The sequence below is a fragment of the Leptonychotes weddellii genome, chromosome 4, assembly GCF_054177405.1.
Source record: "Leptonychotes weddellii isolate Sample4059 chromosome 4, ASM5417740v2, whole genome shotgun sequence".
NCBI lineage: Eukaryota > Metazoa > Chordata > Mammalia > Carnivora > Phocidae > Leptonychotes > Leptonychotes weddellii.
The window spans coordinates 164,369,706-164,386,164 of record NC_138372.1 but is presented as its reverse complement, the minus strand read 5'-3'; the positions used below and the strand labels follow the sequence as shown (position 1 = coordinate 164,386,164).

Here is a 16,459-nt window from a genome sequence, read left to right as displayed (position 1 = left end):
TTTAGGGACTGAGGGTACACGCAGATGTGATGGCCCTCGACAGCCACGGAAAAAACAGAATTCAGAAAAGACGTCGCTCCTGAGGTCCTAATTTTGTTCAGTGAGACTGCTCATATCGTTCTAATATTACTATCCCCTTTTCTTTTATACAATTTTAAATGGATTTTTCTCTATGGTGTGCCTATGTAGGTTTTTAACACTTCACTCAGCCTGTGATTATCCCCACCTCTGATTTTATCATTGCCGTGTGCCTCGAGGCCCATTATTTTGCGGTCACCTGTGTATATCCTTTATCAAAACCTGCTTTCAAGAAAGTGTCTTATAAAATCATGTATATATTCTCTTTTCATGTAAATGCCGATTTGTCATGCAGCTATGAGATATAATTATAAAATTATTGACACAAATATATTCAATTACATAGGATATTTATTATATAACTAGAAGCCATTTCATGTTGGTAAACCTACTGACATAAATGCTTTCATGTGCTAGCCTTGAGGGGCTGATTGCCACCAAAGGGCCAGCTGGGAAGCTTGATCTTCTCTGGGAACCATTGTGGAAGTAGGGAGCCATTAATTATATAATTCTGAGCAATTTATATTTAATTCTATCGGTATTTCTTCATTAATTGAAGGCATTTTGAGGTATTACTGGCAGATGAAAAGAATAAAGATGTTTGCTGACTGAAAATGTGCAAAGCCCTCAGCAGAGTGATGGATGAGCCAGGGGTGTACTTGTCTCTCCATTTGCAAATCTGGTCCCATAGAAAGGGACTCTCTGTTGTTTCCATATGCCTGTGGCCAGGCCAGTTTTCAGTAACGATAAGTGTTCAGTGAATTTTCTTTGGATAGAGGAGGAAGAAAATGCCATGGGAATAATAGAGAAAATTGTAGCTGTCCAAATAATTAACTCAGGACCATCACCCATAATCCACAATTGCTTTTTTTTTTTTTTTAATTCGACTTTGTTAATATTCTGAGGCAAATTTTAAATTGCTTCATTCCAAAATTCATTTTGCGTACAACATCCAGGAGCAATCCATCTGCTAATCAATAGCTAACATTTATTGCTGCTGCAAGAAAGCAACCCAGCACAAAACCAATATTGTAAGCAACCAGACCAACTCTAATTTCCTGATAGAAATTGATTCACAGCAAAATAGTGATTATTATAAATATTTATAGTTCTAAACGGAAAAGCTCATCAATGCAGCTTTTTGGGCAGTTCATTTCCAAATGAAATCTGTGATGGGCTCCACCTAGCCATCTGTTTGTGATGTAGGATGTGGTGGGTGTGTGGCAGGAACCCTATGATTACCTTGGACTTGGCTCTGTGGAAGGCACGGTGGGTCGTTTGGACAAGTCTCTGATGGTGATGTGGTAAAATGGGAAGAACACTGGGCGTGGAGAGACCCATTCCACACCTGGGTCTTCACTGGCTTGCTGTGTAATCTCAAAAAGCCACATAACCTCTCTGAACATTCTTTTTCTCATCTAGAAAAGAACAATAATAATATCTGTCCAACTTAACCTCCTAGATGTCATGCCGATGAAATGAAACGAGAGGGGAAGGAGATTTCTCTGAACATATATGTAGTGGACTGCCCAAATTTGGGGTTTTATAATGACTCTTTATCTCCCAAGAACAGGATTAAGGAGCAAGACACAAGGCTCCTGAGAAATCTGATATGTCATCCTAAAGCTCAATGTCTGTGGGCATTTTACTACTGAAACACAGGTGACCATGGGAACGAATGGGTTCATTTAATACTACTACCGGGCAGTAGGACCTGGGAAACCAGCACGAGAAAGACCTATGTGGGCTCTGTGCTCCTGGTCTAGCTCGTGGGCAGGGGGCTGTGTAAACATATAAATACAACCGAGTAGGTAGTGGGACAAGGTAAATAGGAGCCAGAGCCAAGGGAACACACAGGCATGAGTGTCAGGGCTGTCCGAAGACTATCTCAAATTGAGTAGCAACAGAGTGGAGGTTGTTCCAGAAAAAAAAGACTTGCAACAGGCAAAGGTAAGCTTTTCAGGGGAACCATAAAAATAAATCAGTGTTTTCCAGATATCTCACCTGATTTTTTCACCGGTCCGGCGGCTGCTCTTTGTATCCCGTTCCGCAGGTTCCAGTGCTCCGCTTTTTGAGCCACTCCTGGGACGGTGCTAACTAGAGGCCTGGAATCCGGATCGCAGGATTGGGAGTCTTCCCATTTCTGCCCGGAGCCAGCCAATCTACTTGCCTGCGCATCCTTGGACTTTTTTTTTTTTTTTTTTACCTTTTTTCCCCTTGTCTCTGCATATGTACCCTTTTCTTGAAAGTTGACTAAAAATGTAAAGCAGTTGTGTTTAAAAAGAAAACTATATTACTACCAAAAATGAAAAACATCATTTGTTATAACAAAAGATAGCCTTAAAAATACAAGCAACACAAAACTCATTAATTTATTCAATACATAACTGTCAGGCTCATTTCTAGTTTCTGGGGCCAAAGGGGTGACCAAGACAGATGGAGATAAATTCATGTCAGGCGCTAACAGATACTGTGTAGAAAACAGGTACTCAGGAGGGTTACTTTGGATGCGGTGGTGCGGGAGGGCCCCCTTGGAGAGGTCACTAGAGCGGAGATCTAAAGGAAGTGGCAGAGCGGATCCACTTCACAACAAAAACTGAAAACAAGGCCATGACATCTCAAGCAGACAGGCTGCCTGCAGAAAGAAGGCTGTGCGCCAGACTCAGGAAAATGAGCGAGCGTTCTAGAGGCGTGCTCCACGCATCTGAGACTCTGCAGGACAGTCAGGACAGAAAGCGCTCACTTTCTCCAGGTGGCGTCAGGCTGCTGAATTCTGGCTGTACGACCCGGACTAGATCGAGCCGGGTGCCCCCAGCGCAGAGCATCCCGCTTCGGGGAAACACAGCAACCCTCGAAAGGGAGGCAGGCTGTAACCACCCCGACTGACAAATTAGTAAACTGAGCCCAAGGAAAGTTAAATCGCTGCCCCAAATTAGTTAGTAAAGGGCAGAACTGGGACACGAACCCAGAATTCTTGCACGTCCAGCCCAGTGGCTCCACGTCAGGTGAGTCCAAGGATGCGCAGGCAGGTAGATTGGCTGGCTCCCGGCAGAAATGGGAAGACTCCCAATCCTGCGATCCGGATTCCAGGCCTCTCGTTAGCACCGTCCCAGGAGTGGCTCAAAAAGCGGAGCACTGGAACCCGCGGAACGGGATACAAAGCGCAGCCGCCGGACCAGAGCATGCGCACTAGACCGCCCAGCCTAGACGCGCTCGGCGCTGGGGGAGGGTCACCCGAGGCTGACGTACGCTACGCCGGCGTCAGCGCCCCGTGAAGAGGAGGGCGAAGGCTCCATCCGCCATGTTGAATGCCGCAGATTCGCCATAACCTCGCCGGCTCTTTTCTTAAAAAAATAAAAATAAAAAGCGAAGCATCAGCGGGGCGCCTCGCCTTCGCGGTCGGCGCGGGTGGAGCCCGGAAGAGCCCGAGGCTTTTTTTTCCTTCGCGGTGGGGGCGTTGCCATGGAGACGCGGGCGGCAGGTGAGCCGGGCTGGGGGTTGGGGTGGGGATGAGGTGGGGGTGGGGTGCGGCGCGGCGCGCGGGAACCCGTTTCGAGTTTGGAGTCGAGAAGAAGCGCGCGGGCCGCCGTGCGGCGGAGGGATCCGCGGCCCAGGGCGGAGAGCGGACGTAGCGGCGTCCTTCGACGGCACGTTCAGTCGTTGGTGGTATCCCGCCGCCTCGGGGTTTTATTTTAAAAAAGTCAAGAGAATGAAAGCTCAAGAGTGAGCGAGGGGAAACTGCGCGCGCGCGCGGGGCCGTTTCCAGGGCGACGGGTAGGGCCGGCCGCGCGCTTGCGACGGAGCGCAGGCGTCTTGGCCGGCGGGAGGTTCGAATCCCGGCCTGCCAACTCTGATCTGCGGTCCCGGGTTGGGGCCGCCTTCTTGCCCGGCCTCAGTTTCCTCCTCTGTGAAATGGGTAGCTCCTTTAGACTCATGTAGGGACAGGGTTCGACTGAGCTGCTGAAGGACAGCTTCGTGTCCTGTAGAAGGAGCCATAAACGCCAGGGAATAACGGTGCTGCTGGTGACTGTGTAACCTGCTGTGATGGCCTTTCGTTTACCCTCTACCTGCCGCTCTGTTCCTTACCCTTTAAAGTTAAGCTCAGATCACCTCCTCTGGGCAGCCGTCTCTGGTTTCGCCGCCGAACCAGCCTCTCTGCTGACCGCCCCCGTAGGTATTGGACTTTCCACTTAACACCTGGTCCGAGACCCTTAACCTTGGGCTTGGGGTTCCTTCTGTGGTTAACAGCACCGTCCACACGCTGGCACTGGCCTCAGGCTGTTTTGCTGCTCACTTCTCCCAGCAATGCTAATTTGTGTGTCATTTACTGATGAGGGACAAAGCTTCAGAGAGGTCAACTTCAGACAGTTTTCCCACTTCCTCCAGTTTGGGATGAAATCCAGACTTGGCGTGCTTGGCTGTACTTCCATCCCCCTATTAGTGCTCGGCCCCCGGGAAGTGCTTAGTATGCACTTGGGGAATGGAAGAATGAATGAACAGATCTCCTGCCTCTTCCAGTCCGGGTTCCTTGCAGAGCCCAGTGACCTTTCAGAAATGGCAGACTTAGTGGCAAGGGGCTTACCCTCCACAGCTGCCCCTTTCAGCTTCATCTTCTGAGCCTAGCGTTTCGTACTGAAGCGGCTGTAGTGAGTGTCCCTGGCCGAAGGCTGAAGAAGACGCCCAGAGCTTCTGTGTGCTGGCCGTGGGATGCCACTCACTCTACGGCCAGAGCCGTGCATGGCACCCCTCTCCATGCCAGGCGGCGGTCAGGAGCCCCCATCCCGCTGTTGTGTCCGATCCTGGCGTGGGTGGAGTGCGTGGCAGAGCGGACCCAGAGCCACAGCTGTGGGTCAGGACCCCTGAACTACGGCCGCATGCTTTCTTAAGATAATGACTTGCCCGATTTGCTGCCTTCCCCCTGCCAAGTAATCCCACTGCTGCTGATACACAAACCGCCTCCCTCACCTCTTTGGGAGTTAACAGTTTTAGAAAAGAAACCTGGGCATTTGTTGTAGTTTCCATTTCCAGCTGGAATTAACGAGAGATCAGGTTTTTTAAATGTATTATTGTCAACTCGTGATCAGCTCATTTCTGAAAAGAGTTGCCTGTTTTGCTTGGTTGGTAGGTTGATTTAGGTGAAGCAGTGTAATACATGATAGCAGGGTGGGGTTGCATAGGGTCTGTAGGGCCCGGGTGTTAGGTGGTTCGCTGACTGAGATGGCCATCACGGTAAATTAGAGATCAGTTAGCACCGGGTAATTCTCAGCCTTCTCAGCTTTTCTCATTTACCTGGGAAAATGGCTCCTGTTCCTTTTCTCCCCTTGCCTTATAATTTACATCACAACTTCTTAAAGATAGTTGTCCTTAAGTAGAATTAAATTTATGCCTAGGGCAAAGGCAGTCAAGAATTAGGTATATTGAAAAGACTCTCCTTAATTGCATTTCCTTTTATAGATAGTTTCATGCATGCTGCCTCTGAAAACCTCCCCATCAAGCTGGGCCGATTTAATTATGTAGAAGGGACTGAGCCTAGAGTGAAGTTTTCTCTTTGTTCTCAGCTGTTTATCCTGTTAAAATTTCACTGTCTTTGAAATTTCTCAAGGGCAGGTGTCAACTTTAAGGGCTGGAACAATTGGGAGGGTGGAGAGAACACATGCTCTGGGTCCAGAGATCTGCCAATCACCAGATTCCTGTCCTGAGGGAAATCATGCAACTCTTGGAACTCCTGTGCCTTTCCTCCGCCTGCAAAAGGAAACCTAATCCTGTTCCCTGCTCAGGGCCTGGTGGCACTGGTATTTATCCCTTCCCGACCCAGACCTGATCTCTCCATCGTAAAGCCTAGTGCATTGTCATGGACTTGCAACTTGAAAACACTTGTGGTTGGAAAGGTGTGGTAGACTTTGATTAATTTTTTAAAGGAAAAAAAAAGGAATCCGGGAGTGAAGCAAATAGGCATATTAAACATTTATTACAGATTTGAAGTTGCCTCTCTTTTTTGTCAAGAAACAGAAAATATATAGATAATTGAGTTTGATTATAAAAAGATTATGCTTGGCATATTAATATAAAAAGGATTTTAAATCTGGTAACAGACTTTTCTTTGTTATTTTAAATCATGTGACAAATGGAGCTGCAAAGTGTTGAAGTCTGGAAGCTGGCGCCTTTGTGCCCCCAGCCTGGGTCTGGGCTGACACAGGATGGGCAGGGTGGGGGACCTGGCTTCAGAGCAGCCCCTGGCTTTGCTGGGGCCCTTGGGGGCTGCGGGGACCTGCTCAGCCTTGGCACCTGGAAACGAGGACCAGCAGGCTTTGGGAGCAGCATTCTGGAACTGGGGGTCTTGGACATCCTGCAGTCCTGGAGGGCCTTGTAAGACAGTGCCACGGCTCCTTGGGGGCCCTTACTGGTACTGGTTTCCTTCTCTGTGTCAAATACTCTCTTTGCCTTTCTGCCACCAGATCTTTTCGAAAGGGGCCACCACCACTTCTCTGCCCCTCAGGACCTTTTCTTTCACTGCCAAGCTGATTGCTGGGTTTACCCAGATGTTTGTGCCAAACTTTGTGCCAAGAGCTGGGAATGGAAGGTCAGATGTGACACACTGTTTCCTCCTAAGGCTCTGGCACTATCCCAGCAGTGGAAAACCCATTCCCTTAGGAAAACCCATCACCGGTGCGCTGATGGAAGTGAGCCCTGGGAATTCGGGCCAGGGGATTCAAGGAGGGCTTCCTGAAGGAGGAGGTGCCTGAACTGGAACTTGCAGAGCGAGCAGAGGGGTCTGTGGTACTGAGGCCCAGGTGTGAGCCACCCACCAGTGTGTTTTGTGTGACGTGGGTGAGCGCTAGGGCCGGAGGCAGGGGTGGGGTGCTAGATGTCTGTGGGGATGGTCTTTCGAACAGCAGAAAGCTGTTGGGACTTTCTTATGAAAACTTTGGGCCTGCCAGTTTGCCTCTGCAGCTAGCAGCTGCGTGAGGACAATTTTTTTGAGGTGTAATGATAGAGTGAGATACACAGACCGTGAATGTACAGTTTTACCACCCGTATTACCACACCCCGGCAGTGTAGAACTTTATCCTCACTCCGGAAAGTTCTCTCTTGCCGCTTCCCACCCAATTCCTGCCCCTCACCCCAAGCAACCACTGGTCTGAGTAATGTCAATAGATACTGCTTTTTGTAGAACATCATAGAATTCTTTGGTGTCTGGTTTCTTTCACTCAGCATAGAGGTTCTGAGATCCAGGGTTGTGTTTCTTTTATTTTCTAATAGCATTCCATTGTATGGATGTTTATATGATAAACATCTGAGCTTATTTCCAGTTTTTGGTTATTGTGAAGAAAGCTGCCATGACCATTCTTGTACAAGGTGTTTTGTAGACCTATATTTGCATTGCGTTTGGGTAGTGGAATGGCTGGGTTGTAGGACAGAGGTATATTTAACTTTTTTTTTAAGCGTGAGAGAGCACGTGCACTTTTGCACAAGCCTGGGAGGGGACTGGGGAGAGCCAGAGGGAGAGGGAGAAAGAATCTTAAGCAGGCTTCCCGCTCAGCCTGAGGAGGGGCTCCATCTCACCACACTGAAATCATGACCTGAGCTGAAATCAAAAGCCAGACGCTCAAGTGACTGAGCTACGCAGGCACCCCAACTTTTTAAGAAACTTCCAGATAGCCTCCTGGAATAGTTGTACTGTTTTGCACCTCTATCAGCCGCGTAGGAAAATTCCACTTGCTGCACATGCACTCCCACATCTGGCCTTGTCACTGTTTTTCCTTTGATTTAGTCTAGAGGGAATGCAGGAGCATCTCATTTAATTTGCATTTCTTTGATGATCAGCGATCCTGAGTACCTTTTCTTGGACTTTATCAGCCATTTGTATATCATCTTTGGAGAAATGTGGATTTAAATTTTTTGCCTATTTTAAACATTGGGTTGCTTGTCTTTTTAATTGTTGGCTTGTAGGAGTTCTATATATAGTCTAAATATGAGTGTTTTATCATATATATGTGTTGTGAGTATTTTCTCCCAGTCTTTGCTCGCTTATTAGTTTTCTTAATTTTATCTTTTGTTCAGAAGTTTATAATTTTTGTAAAGTCTGATTTACCATTATTTTTGCTTTTATAGGTAGTGTTTTTTTTATTCTCTTCTAAGAAATGTTCTACTTTAAGGTCACGACAGTATTCTCCTAGGTTTGTTTATATATTTATTTTTAAAGCTTTATACTTCTTGCTTTTAGGTTTGGGTCTACTGCTATCTCAAATTAGGTTGTGTATGGTGTGAAGTAGGGAATCAGTGGAATAGACCAGAAAGCTCAGAGTTGGACCCACACATAATTTTCAACAAAAGGTCCAAGGTAATTCAATGCAGAAAGGAAAGTCTCTTCCAACAAATGAGTCTAGAAACATTGGACATCCACACGGGGGGTGGGTGCGGTGTGGGTATGGGAACCCTGTGGTTGGGAGCTTCTGGGGGCTCCGGGAATCTGTCCTGAGCAGGAGTGAGCCCTGCCCCAACATCCCTGCCCCTGGGCCACAGGCGGGGAACCAGGCTCAGGTAATGCAGGGTGTGGGGGCCCTAGAATGGAAGAGGCCGGTGGCAGTCCTGGTCCCGCTGTCTCAGGGCTGTGGGGCCTTGGCGAGTCACGCGTCCCTGTTCCCTTGTATATAAATAGGGCTCCTGTTGTAGAGGGCCAGGAGAGGAGGCTTGGGAACACATCTGGTGCGTGGCAGGTTCCTTTCCTTTCTTCCACCATCGTCTCTCAAGCCTCACCTTCTTCCCCTGACCATCTTGTATGTTTCAGTAGTGTCTTTGAGAATTAAATGCATAATGAGAGGGATTTTGTAATAATACACAATAAAACATGAGATAGAGGCCTGACCCTCTACGAAAGCATGCAGTTGCTGGGGGAGTAAGCTAGGATCTGGTACTAATAACCGTCGTGTCTGCAGACCTGCTCAGTCAGGTGCTTCACATCTGTTATTTATTCTGCGCAAAAGCCCTGTGAAGTGGCCATATCATCTCTGCTTTGCAAACAAAGAAGCAGAAGGTCAGGTGTGGTGACAGGGAGCTCCGTGGTCACTCAGTGCAGGCACCAGCAGCCCAGCACACATTGGGCCCGTGAGCCCTTAGAGAGGCTCCTTCTGGGCCCTCAGTTGGGACCTTGCCTGGTTCCAGAACCTGGGCCTGGACCAGGCTGTAGGGAAAGGTCTGGGTCTGCTGCTGAGGCCTGGCGGCTGGGGGAGACCTGGGTCACCAGAGATAAAAGCAGCGTCTTCCTGCTACCACCGACATGTATCTGGTCCTACTGTGTGCGCGAGGCCCTGGCTGAGGCCTGAACCTTCGACTGCTCACACCGTACTCCAGGAATGGTGCCCCCAGAAGTGGGCCTTGTGGGGGCCCCGAGAGTCCCGTTCTCACAGCCACAGAGAAGATGAAATCAATTAAAGAATGAGCAAAAGGTTTGAGAGAGATTGTACAGAGGAGCTGATACAAGTTTGCAGGATGCACGGGAAAAGATGCTCACCATCATTATCACTGGGGAGATGTAACTTAAAGCCACGACAAGATGTATTACACAGCCGCAGAGTTGGACCCACACATAATTTTCAACAAAATTATTTTCTGGTCTAGAAACTGGTCTAGAGCCAGAGGGAGAGGGAGAAAGAGTGGCAGAAACTACAATGACTGACGACACCCAGGGCGGGTAAGAGTGTGGAGCACCTAGAGCACTCACAGATGGAGGTTGGGGAGGGAGTCAGGGTGGCACAGCCGCTTTGGAAATCCTTGGGAGGTTTCTTACAACGTCAAACATATACTTACCATCTAACTCAGCAGTCCCACTCCTACGTAATTACCCAAGATAAGTGAAATGTGTGTCCGCGTGAAGACCTGTATGCACGTGTTCATGACAGCTCCATTTGTGGTAGCCCCAAATTGGAGCCGCCCCAAATGCTCATCAACGGATGAATCGCTAAACACGTTGTGGTACTGGCTCCCCAGGAAAAGTGAATGAACTGTCAATGAGGCAACAACATGGATTCTTCTGAAAAACATGTTACGTGAGGGGCGCCCGGCTGGCTCAGTCAGTAGAGCGTGCGACTCTTGATCTTGCGCGTTGTAGGTTCGAGCCCCGCGCTGGCATTGAGATTACTTAATAATAAAATCTGAAAACGCCAGAACCAAACCAAACCACGGTAAGTGAAAGAAGCCAGGCACAAAGACTACCCACTGCGAGTGTGTGGAGAAGTTCGAACCGTTGTGTGCTGTTGGCGGGAATCTAAGTGGCAGTCATTATGGAGACTGTATGGAGGTTCCTCCATACTATATGATCCAGCAGTTCTGGTTCTGTGTAACACCCAAAATAATTGAACTCAAGGACTCAGAGGTATTTGTATGCCGTGTTCCTACAGCATTATTTGCAGTAGCATAAAGATGTCCATTGACAGATGAATGGCTGAACAAAATGTGGTGCATTCATACCATGTATGTTATTCCTTCTTAAAAAGTTCTGACGTGTTCTGTGACTTGGATGAACCTTGAGCACCTTGTGCTAAGTGAATAAGGCAGGCACAGGAAGATAGATACCGAACAGTGTGATTGCACCTACGTGAGGGACGAAGGAGCAGCCAGATCGGTGGAGACGCTGTAGAGTGTTTGCCGGGGGCCCAGAGGAGGTCGGACTGGGAGTGATTCTTTCATGGGAATGGAGGTTCAGCTGGGGAAGATGAAGAGTTCTGGAGGCGGATGGCAGGGTGGCTGCACAGCAGTGGGAATGTGCTCAGTGCCCCTGAACTGTATACTTAAAAATGGTTAAGTTGATAAATTGTTTATTGTAATACAATTGAAAACAAAAGACTGATTCCAGTTTTCAGAACTTCTAGAGAAGGCAGACTGACAGGACCAGAAAATAGTCGGCAGTTCCAGGAGCCATCAGGCAGGGGCATGGACTGCAGGCTCGTGGGGGAACTCTGCTGTGTGTGTCAATCGTGGGGATGGTTCCATGACCACACGCTTGTGCATCAACTCATGGAGTTGTGCAGTGGGGGGGGGGGGGGGCAGGCAGCGCTACAGATTGTACAGGGTAGAGTGAGGGGGACGGCGTCAAGGTTGCTGACGCCTGGGGTTGAGGGAGGGCCTCCCCAAAGCCTTAGGGTGACATTGGAGCCCTGACCAGGGTGGTGGGAGGGCAGAGGGCAGAGCAGGGGTAAAGGCAGGGAGGGAGGCACGAAGGAGCCCCGCAGGGTGAGCAGCCTCCGCGCGCCCAGAGTCCCTCACTGACCCTCCACAGCCTCGTGCCCTCTGTGTCCAGGGCTGGGCCCGAGAACTGAGCCCAGACAGCCTTCGCTGGCCCTGCCTGTCTGCTGCCTGAATCTGGGGTCCCCGTCCCCCTGCCCAGCCCCTGGGGTGGGGGGCCTGTGGGTGCCCTGGAAATGTAGGCCCTGGAGGATGGCACGGGCTGTGGAGTCCCGGAGACCGAGCTTGGAATTTTGGCCCCACCATGTGACAGTCCTCAGGGCTCCTTGGAGACAGTTTCTGTTTCTGTAACATGGGAACTAAACGTCTGTCAGTTTATTCTCTGATAGGTGGACTCTGAGGCTGGTGCTCAAGTGGGTGCCTTCAGGGGGGCCCTGAGGGCTCACCGAGCAAGAGCAGGCTGAGCCGAGCACAGGGGCCCCAGGTGCTGGGGAGAGATTCCCAGAGTCCCTGCTGGAGACCACCTGCCAGTGCCCGCAGTCCCTGGGCCCTCTGCTTGCTGCCCGGCCGCCGCCTTGGGCATGCGGTGGCAGGACCTGAACCTCACCTTGGCCGAGAGCTCCCGCTCCTACAGTCCCACGCACCGTGAGAGGTGCTGCACTGCCTCGCTGTCTTGGGGTCGGGGGACCGCAGCCCTCCTACTCTGGATCTTCCTGCTTTTCTGGCAGAGTCTAGAAGCGTCCATAGTTGCTCTCGTAACCCGACGGGTTGCCTGCCAGAGATTGCTGATGGCCCGGAGTGGGGTTGCCCTCCATCCCTCCCTCTTTCTCTGCCTTTTCCTGCACTGCTGCCATCAATGGGGCAATTCCCTGCGGATGTTCCTGACCAGCTCCAGTGCCCGGTGCCTGCCTTATCTCCGTGGTTCCCAAACTGTGCCCGTGTGTGTGTGGTCTGAGCTGCTGAGAGGCAGGGTGTGACGTGAGGGTCCTGTGGGTCAAGACTGGTCATGTTCCGGGTCGTTAGTTTCTGGACTGAGGACGTCCCAGGATGTGTCCCATGCCCTTCCCAGACCCCTCCCCCTTCTCTCCAAAGCCCTGGTGCCCGAGTTGAAGACATAATGCCCTTTGACCTGCTCCTAAATATTTCCAGTGTTTGTGTGCTCAAAACAAGGACATTCTCCCACATAACCACCTTACGAAGGTCAAAGAGACAGGAACGTCAATGTAGCGCTATTCAGATTTCACCAATGGAAATTCAGTTTCACCAGTTCCAATAATTTCATACGAAGCAGACGGAAGTCATGGCTCAAGCACTGCATTCGGTCATTGTGTCCCTTTACCCTTTGAACAGGGAGCGGTTCCTGTGTCTTTGTGTTCCACGACACTGAGTTTTGAAGAGTACGGACCGTTATTTTGTAAAGCGTCCCTCCCTCAGGCCTCGCGCAGAGTTTCGCTGTGATCCCATTCGGATCCTGCGGTGTGAGTGCGAGCACCCCAGACGTGGCGCCGACCCTCGGCCCTGCACGTTGGAGGGGGTCAGCTTCTCTCGAGGGACAGTTACTGTTTTTCTCCTTGGAAATTGTCTCACGATGAGATATTTTGGGACCGTGTCCCTGGCCCTCTCCTCTTCATTGCTCAGATTTTCTTCACCCCTCGTTTTAGCCTCCACTGATGACTCTTGTCAGACCCCATTAGCACTGAGGGTTGCCAGATGATGTGTCTTGAATGCCATCATTTCTTCTGCATTTATTAGGTGTCTTCTGTGTGAGTGAGAGCTTCCCGTTTTTTATAAATCTGTGGACTCATGAATTCTTTATTCATTGGTTTGTGATCCTTTATATTATTTAATTTGATGACCCAATTTCCCCATATTTGGCTAATCGAAGCCTCTTTGACGTGCCCCCTCGTTCTCTGAGAACTTCCCTGGTCTCTGTACAGCAAGGTATTCCCTCTCCAGCTCTGGAATTGGCTGTTTCTAGAGAACGGGTTCAAGTGGAGCATGGTGTTGAGAGACAGAGATGCGGGACTAGGTGAGCCATGATGGCTGTTTCTCCTTAAGCACAGCGGGGAAATGGGTACCTGTGTGCATCTACCACACAGACGTGTAGAAAGTTCAGACGTGGCCGACCCACGTCCGTATCTGCGGATCTTTCCAATTCCAGCCCATCGGCGCCGGCATCTTCTCCACCCTTCCCTTTGCAGATCTGTAACTCCCTTCTCTGACCCAGAGAGACTGCCTCCCAGTACCCACAGCAAGTTACTTATTTGCTCAGTCCTAGGATCTACTAAAAATAGTTTGCAAATTGCTAACCTGTGTCTCTGGGAAAGAGGCCCACTAACTTGAGTTCAGTATTTAATCAGATCTCTGTGTCTCTTTGACCGGGGCCCGAGGGGGGTGCAAACACCAGCTTCCCAAGTGACCTGCCTTGCCCTCCCCCGCTCTTCCCTCCCATTCCAGTGCAGTTATGTTGCTCATTCTTCTTCTTTTTTTTTTTTTTTAAAGATTTTATTTATTTCACACAGAGCACAAGCGGGGTGGGGGGCGGGCAGGAGGCAGAGGGAGAGGGTCCCCGTGGAGCAGAGTCTGCCGTGGGGCTCGATCCCAGGACCCTGAGATCATGACCTGAGCCAAAGGCAGACGTTTAACTGACTGAGCCACCCAGGCGCCCCTGTGTTGCTCAGTTAAAGTCCAGTTCTGTACATTTGTTTTTTTTTTTTTTGTATTTCACTTTAGGGATTATCCCTATACTTGCTTATTTATTATTTTTCTACTTTAAGTGCGTGAATGTTTGGGTTGAGTGTATTTCTTGTATTTCAGTGAAAGGATTGACTTTTGCTTCTTTTTTTGTGGGGATGTAGACCCAGGGAGAGAGGACCCGAGGGTGTAAGTGTCCAGGAAGGAGCAGAATTCCCCTAGAAGCCGTGCGGTTGAAGTGGGACGTCCCCTTGCTGGGGGGGGGGGGGGGTGGGTGCCCTGCGCACATCTGGACCTTGTTCTCTCTCACGGAGCATCTCACTTCCAGGCCCTTTGTCTGGGTCTGCTTTCTCTTCAAACCACTGTTCCGAATGCTGTGTTTAGTCCCATTTTGCAGAGTTGGAGAACCAGAGCAGTGAAGCGCTTTCCCCCTGCGGGGGGCTGGCCAGTGGCCCCCACCCAGAGCTCATCGGGTGTCTCCCCAGCAGGAGGTCTTGACTTGTTTTGCTAGGAAGCGAGAGTGAGGGATGACTTGGGTAGCATCCTCAGGGCCTCGGAGTGAGCACTCTGGAAATGCTCTAGTCCTCACAACAAAGGAAATCGGCAGCATTTATCTGTTTATAGGTAAATATCTTTATTAGCCTGCAGCATTGATCCTTTTAAGCTTTTAACTGTATCTTGAATGAAATGAAATTGATGTTTTTAGAGCATACAGTCTATTAGGGGAGACAGAGGTTAAACAAACACACCATTAAATACACGATTACACGTTGTGGTAATTGCTGCCAAAGTGAATACAGGGAGGGCAAGACAGAGTAACCGATAACTCAGTTATAGTGAAGGGGTTTAAGAAAAGGCTGTCTGAGAAAGTGAGGTTGGAGCTGAGACTCGAAGAAAGGTGCCCGATCTAAAACAAGTCTGCTAACCAGACTGCAGGCGCCTGCCAGCCCTACCCACTTCGTAGAATTTCAAGCTTGTGGCTCTCAACTAGCTCCTGGAGGCCTGAGTTCTCCTTTGCCCTTTATCGCCCCCTAGGGGACATGTGTGTGTATAGACCTGCGGCAGGTGGTTTAAGAGATACGGGGCCTGTCGGGCGCCAGGACTGGCCTGGCCTTAGCCAAGCTTGGGGACCCACCAGGTGTGGCTGAACGACTGGGCTGCCAGGCTTGCAGGGGAGAAGACCTCCGGGACCCCTGGTTAGCCTGTTCAGATAAGGCCAAGGGGCTGGCCTTGCCAGGGTCACCCTGAGGCTGCACTAGCTGGAGCCAGGGCAGGGAGAAAGGGCAGTTGCCTGACTTCTGAAGTTCCCAGCTGTGTAAACATAAATGGTAGCTGTTCAGACACTGAAGGTGAGGGTCTGATAGGGCTGTCTGTCCCGTCTGGACACTGGCCAGGAGGCCGGATTTAGGCCCCTCTCTGTCCTTTCCAAGGCCATAGTATGAAATTAGTCCACAAATAAAACCACAGTCACTTTAAATTATTTCATGAACAAAGTGGGAGGGTCTGTATCTTACTCATTTCTAAATGTGCCCAGCATAATGTGTGACATATATTAGGCACTTAGTAAATGTTGTATTATGAAGCTAATGACCATCGGTTAAAAATTACTTCTTTCCCTAATAGCCCAGGCATTTGGAGAATATACCTAATACTTATTTCACATCTTAGTTACTAGGAAGAGTGGGCCAGATCATTCTGTTAGGCTGGGGTGGGTGGCTGGTGGGGTTTGGAGAATTCTTTCCCCCCCCGGCTCTTCCTGCTTAATTTAAAGCTCTGTTCTGGAATTAGAAAAAAACTTCGACACATCTGGATATTAGAAGGCAGTTCTTTCTCCTAGAATTAGTTTTCAAGTTCGGACTACTTTATCACTGAGACCTGTCTCGGGCTTTCATAATAAGTAGAGCAGACATTTACAATTTGAAGTTGAATTTGCATGTTTCCCATATCTGCCTTCCATTCCTGCCCAAGCTTTTATTTTATTTGGTCTCTTTTGATTATGACCTCAGGAGCCTGGAGCAGACAGGTGGCTTCTAAGCCCATGACAGTAATAAATGAAAACATCCCTCTGTCTTCTGCCTCTCCCATAACAGTGTGGAACAGGGACTCTTGTCGACATGGTCTAAATTTCCTAATTCCTTGTGTAGGTTTTCCTAACTCGGTGGGTCCCAAAGATGTTGGGGTGGTGGGGACCCTCTCCGGTCCTGCTGGATGTGGGGGAGTGGAATCCGCATGCCATGTTTCTCTCATCTGCAGTGGAAAAGTTGCCTGGGGTTCTGGAAACAAAGTGAATACTAGATTTGCGTCTAGTGCAGACTTCGGTATGCTGTAAGTGGAAACCGTACACCGGATTTCGAAGACTTGGTACAAAAAGAAAAAAAAAAGAATGAAATTTCTCATGGATCTTTTACAAATGGATTGTAAGTGAAATGGTAATATTTTGGATAACCTGGATTACAGAAGACATGTTGTTAAAATTGATTTTACTTGTTTCTTTTTGTTTTAATAT

The 16,459-nt window shown here is 49.3% G+C and overlaps 1 protein-coding gene across 1 annotated transcript in view; it reads left to right on the top strand.

Annotated features, from left to right (window-relative positions):
• Positions 1-3,069: 3,069 nt before the first annotated feature.
• Positions 3,070-16,459, top strand: part of ZFAT (zinc finger and AT-hook domain containing) — a 180,864-nt gene continuing 167,474 nt past the window's right edge. Inside the window, exon 1 of the mRNA XM_081817145.1 lies at positions 3,070-3,559. Coding sequence (XP_081673271.1) covers positions 3,541-3,559 — 19 coding nt within the window. The 5' untranslated portion in view covers positions 3,070-3,540. The remainder of the gene's footprint in view (positions 3,560-16,459) is intronic.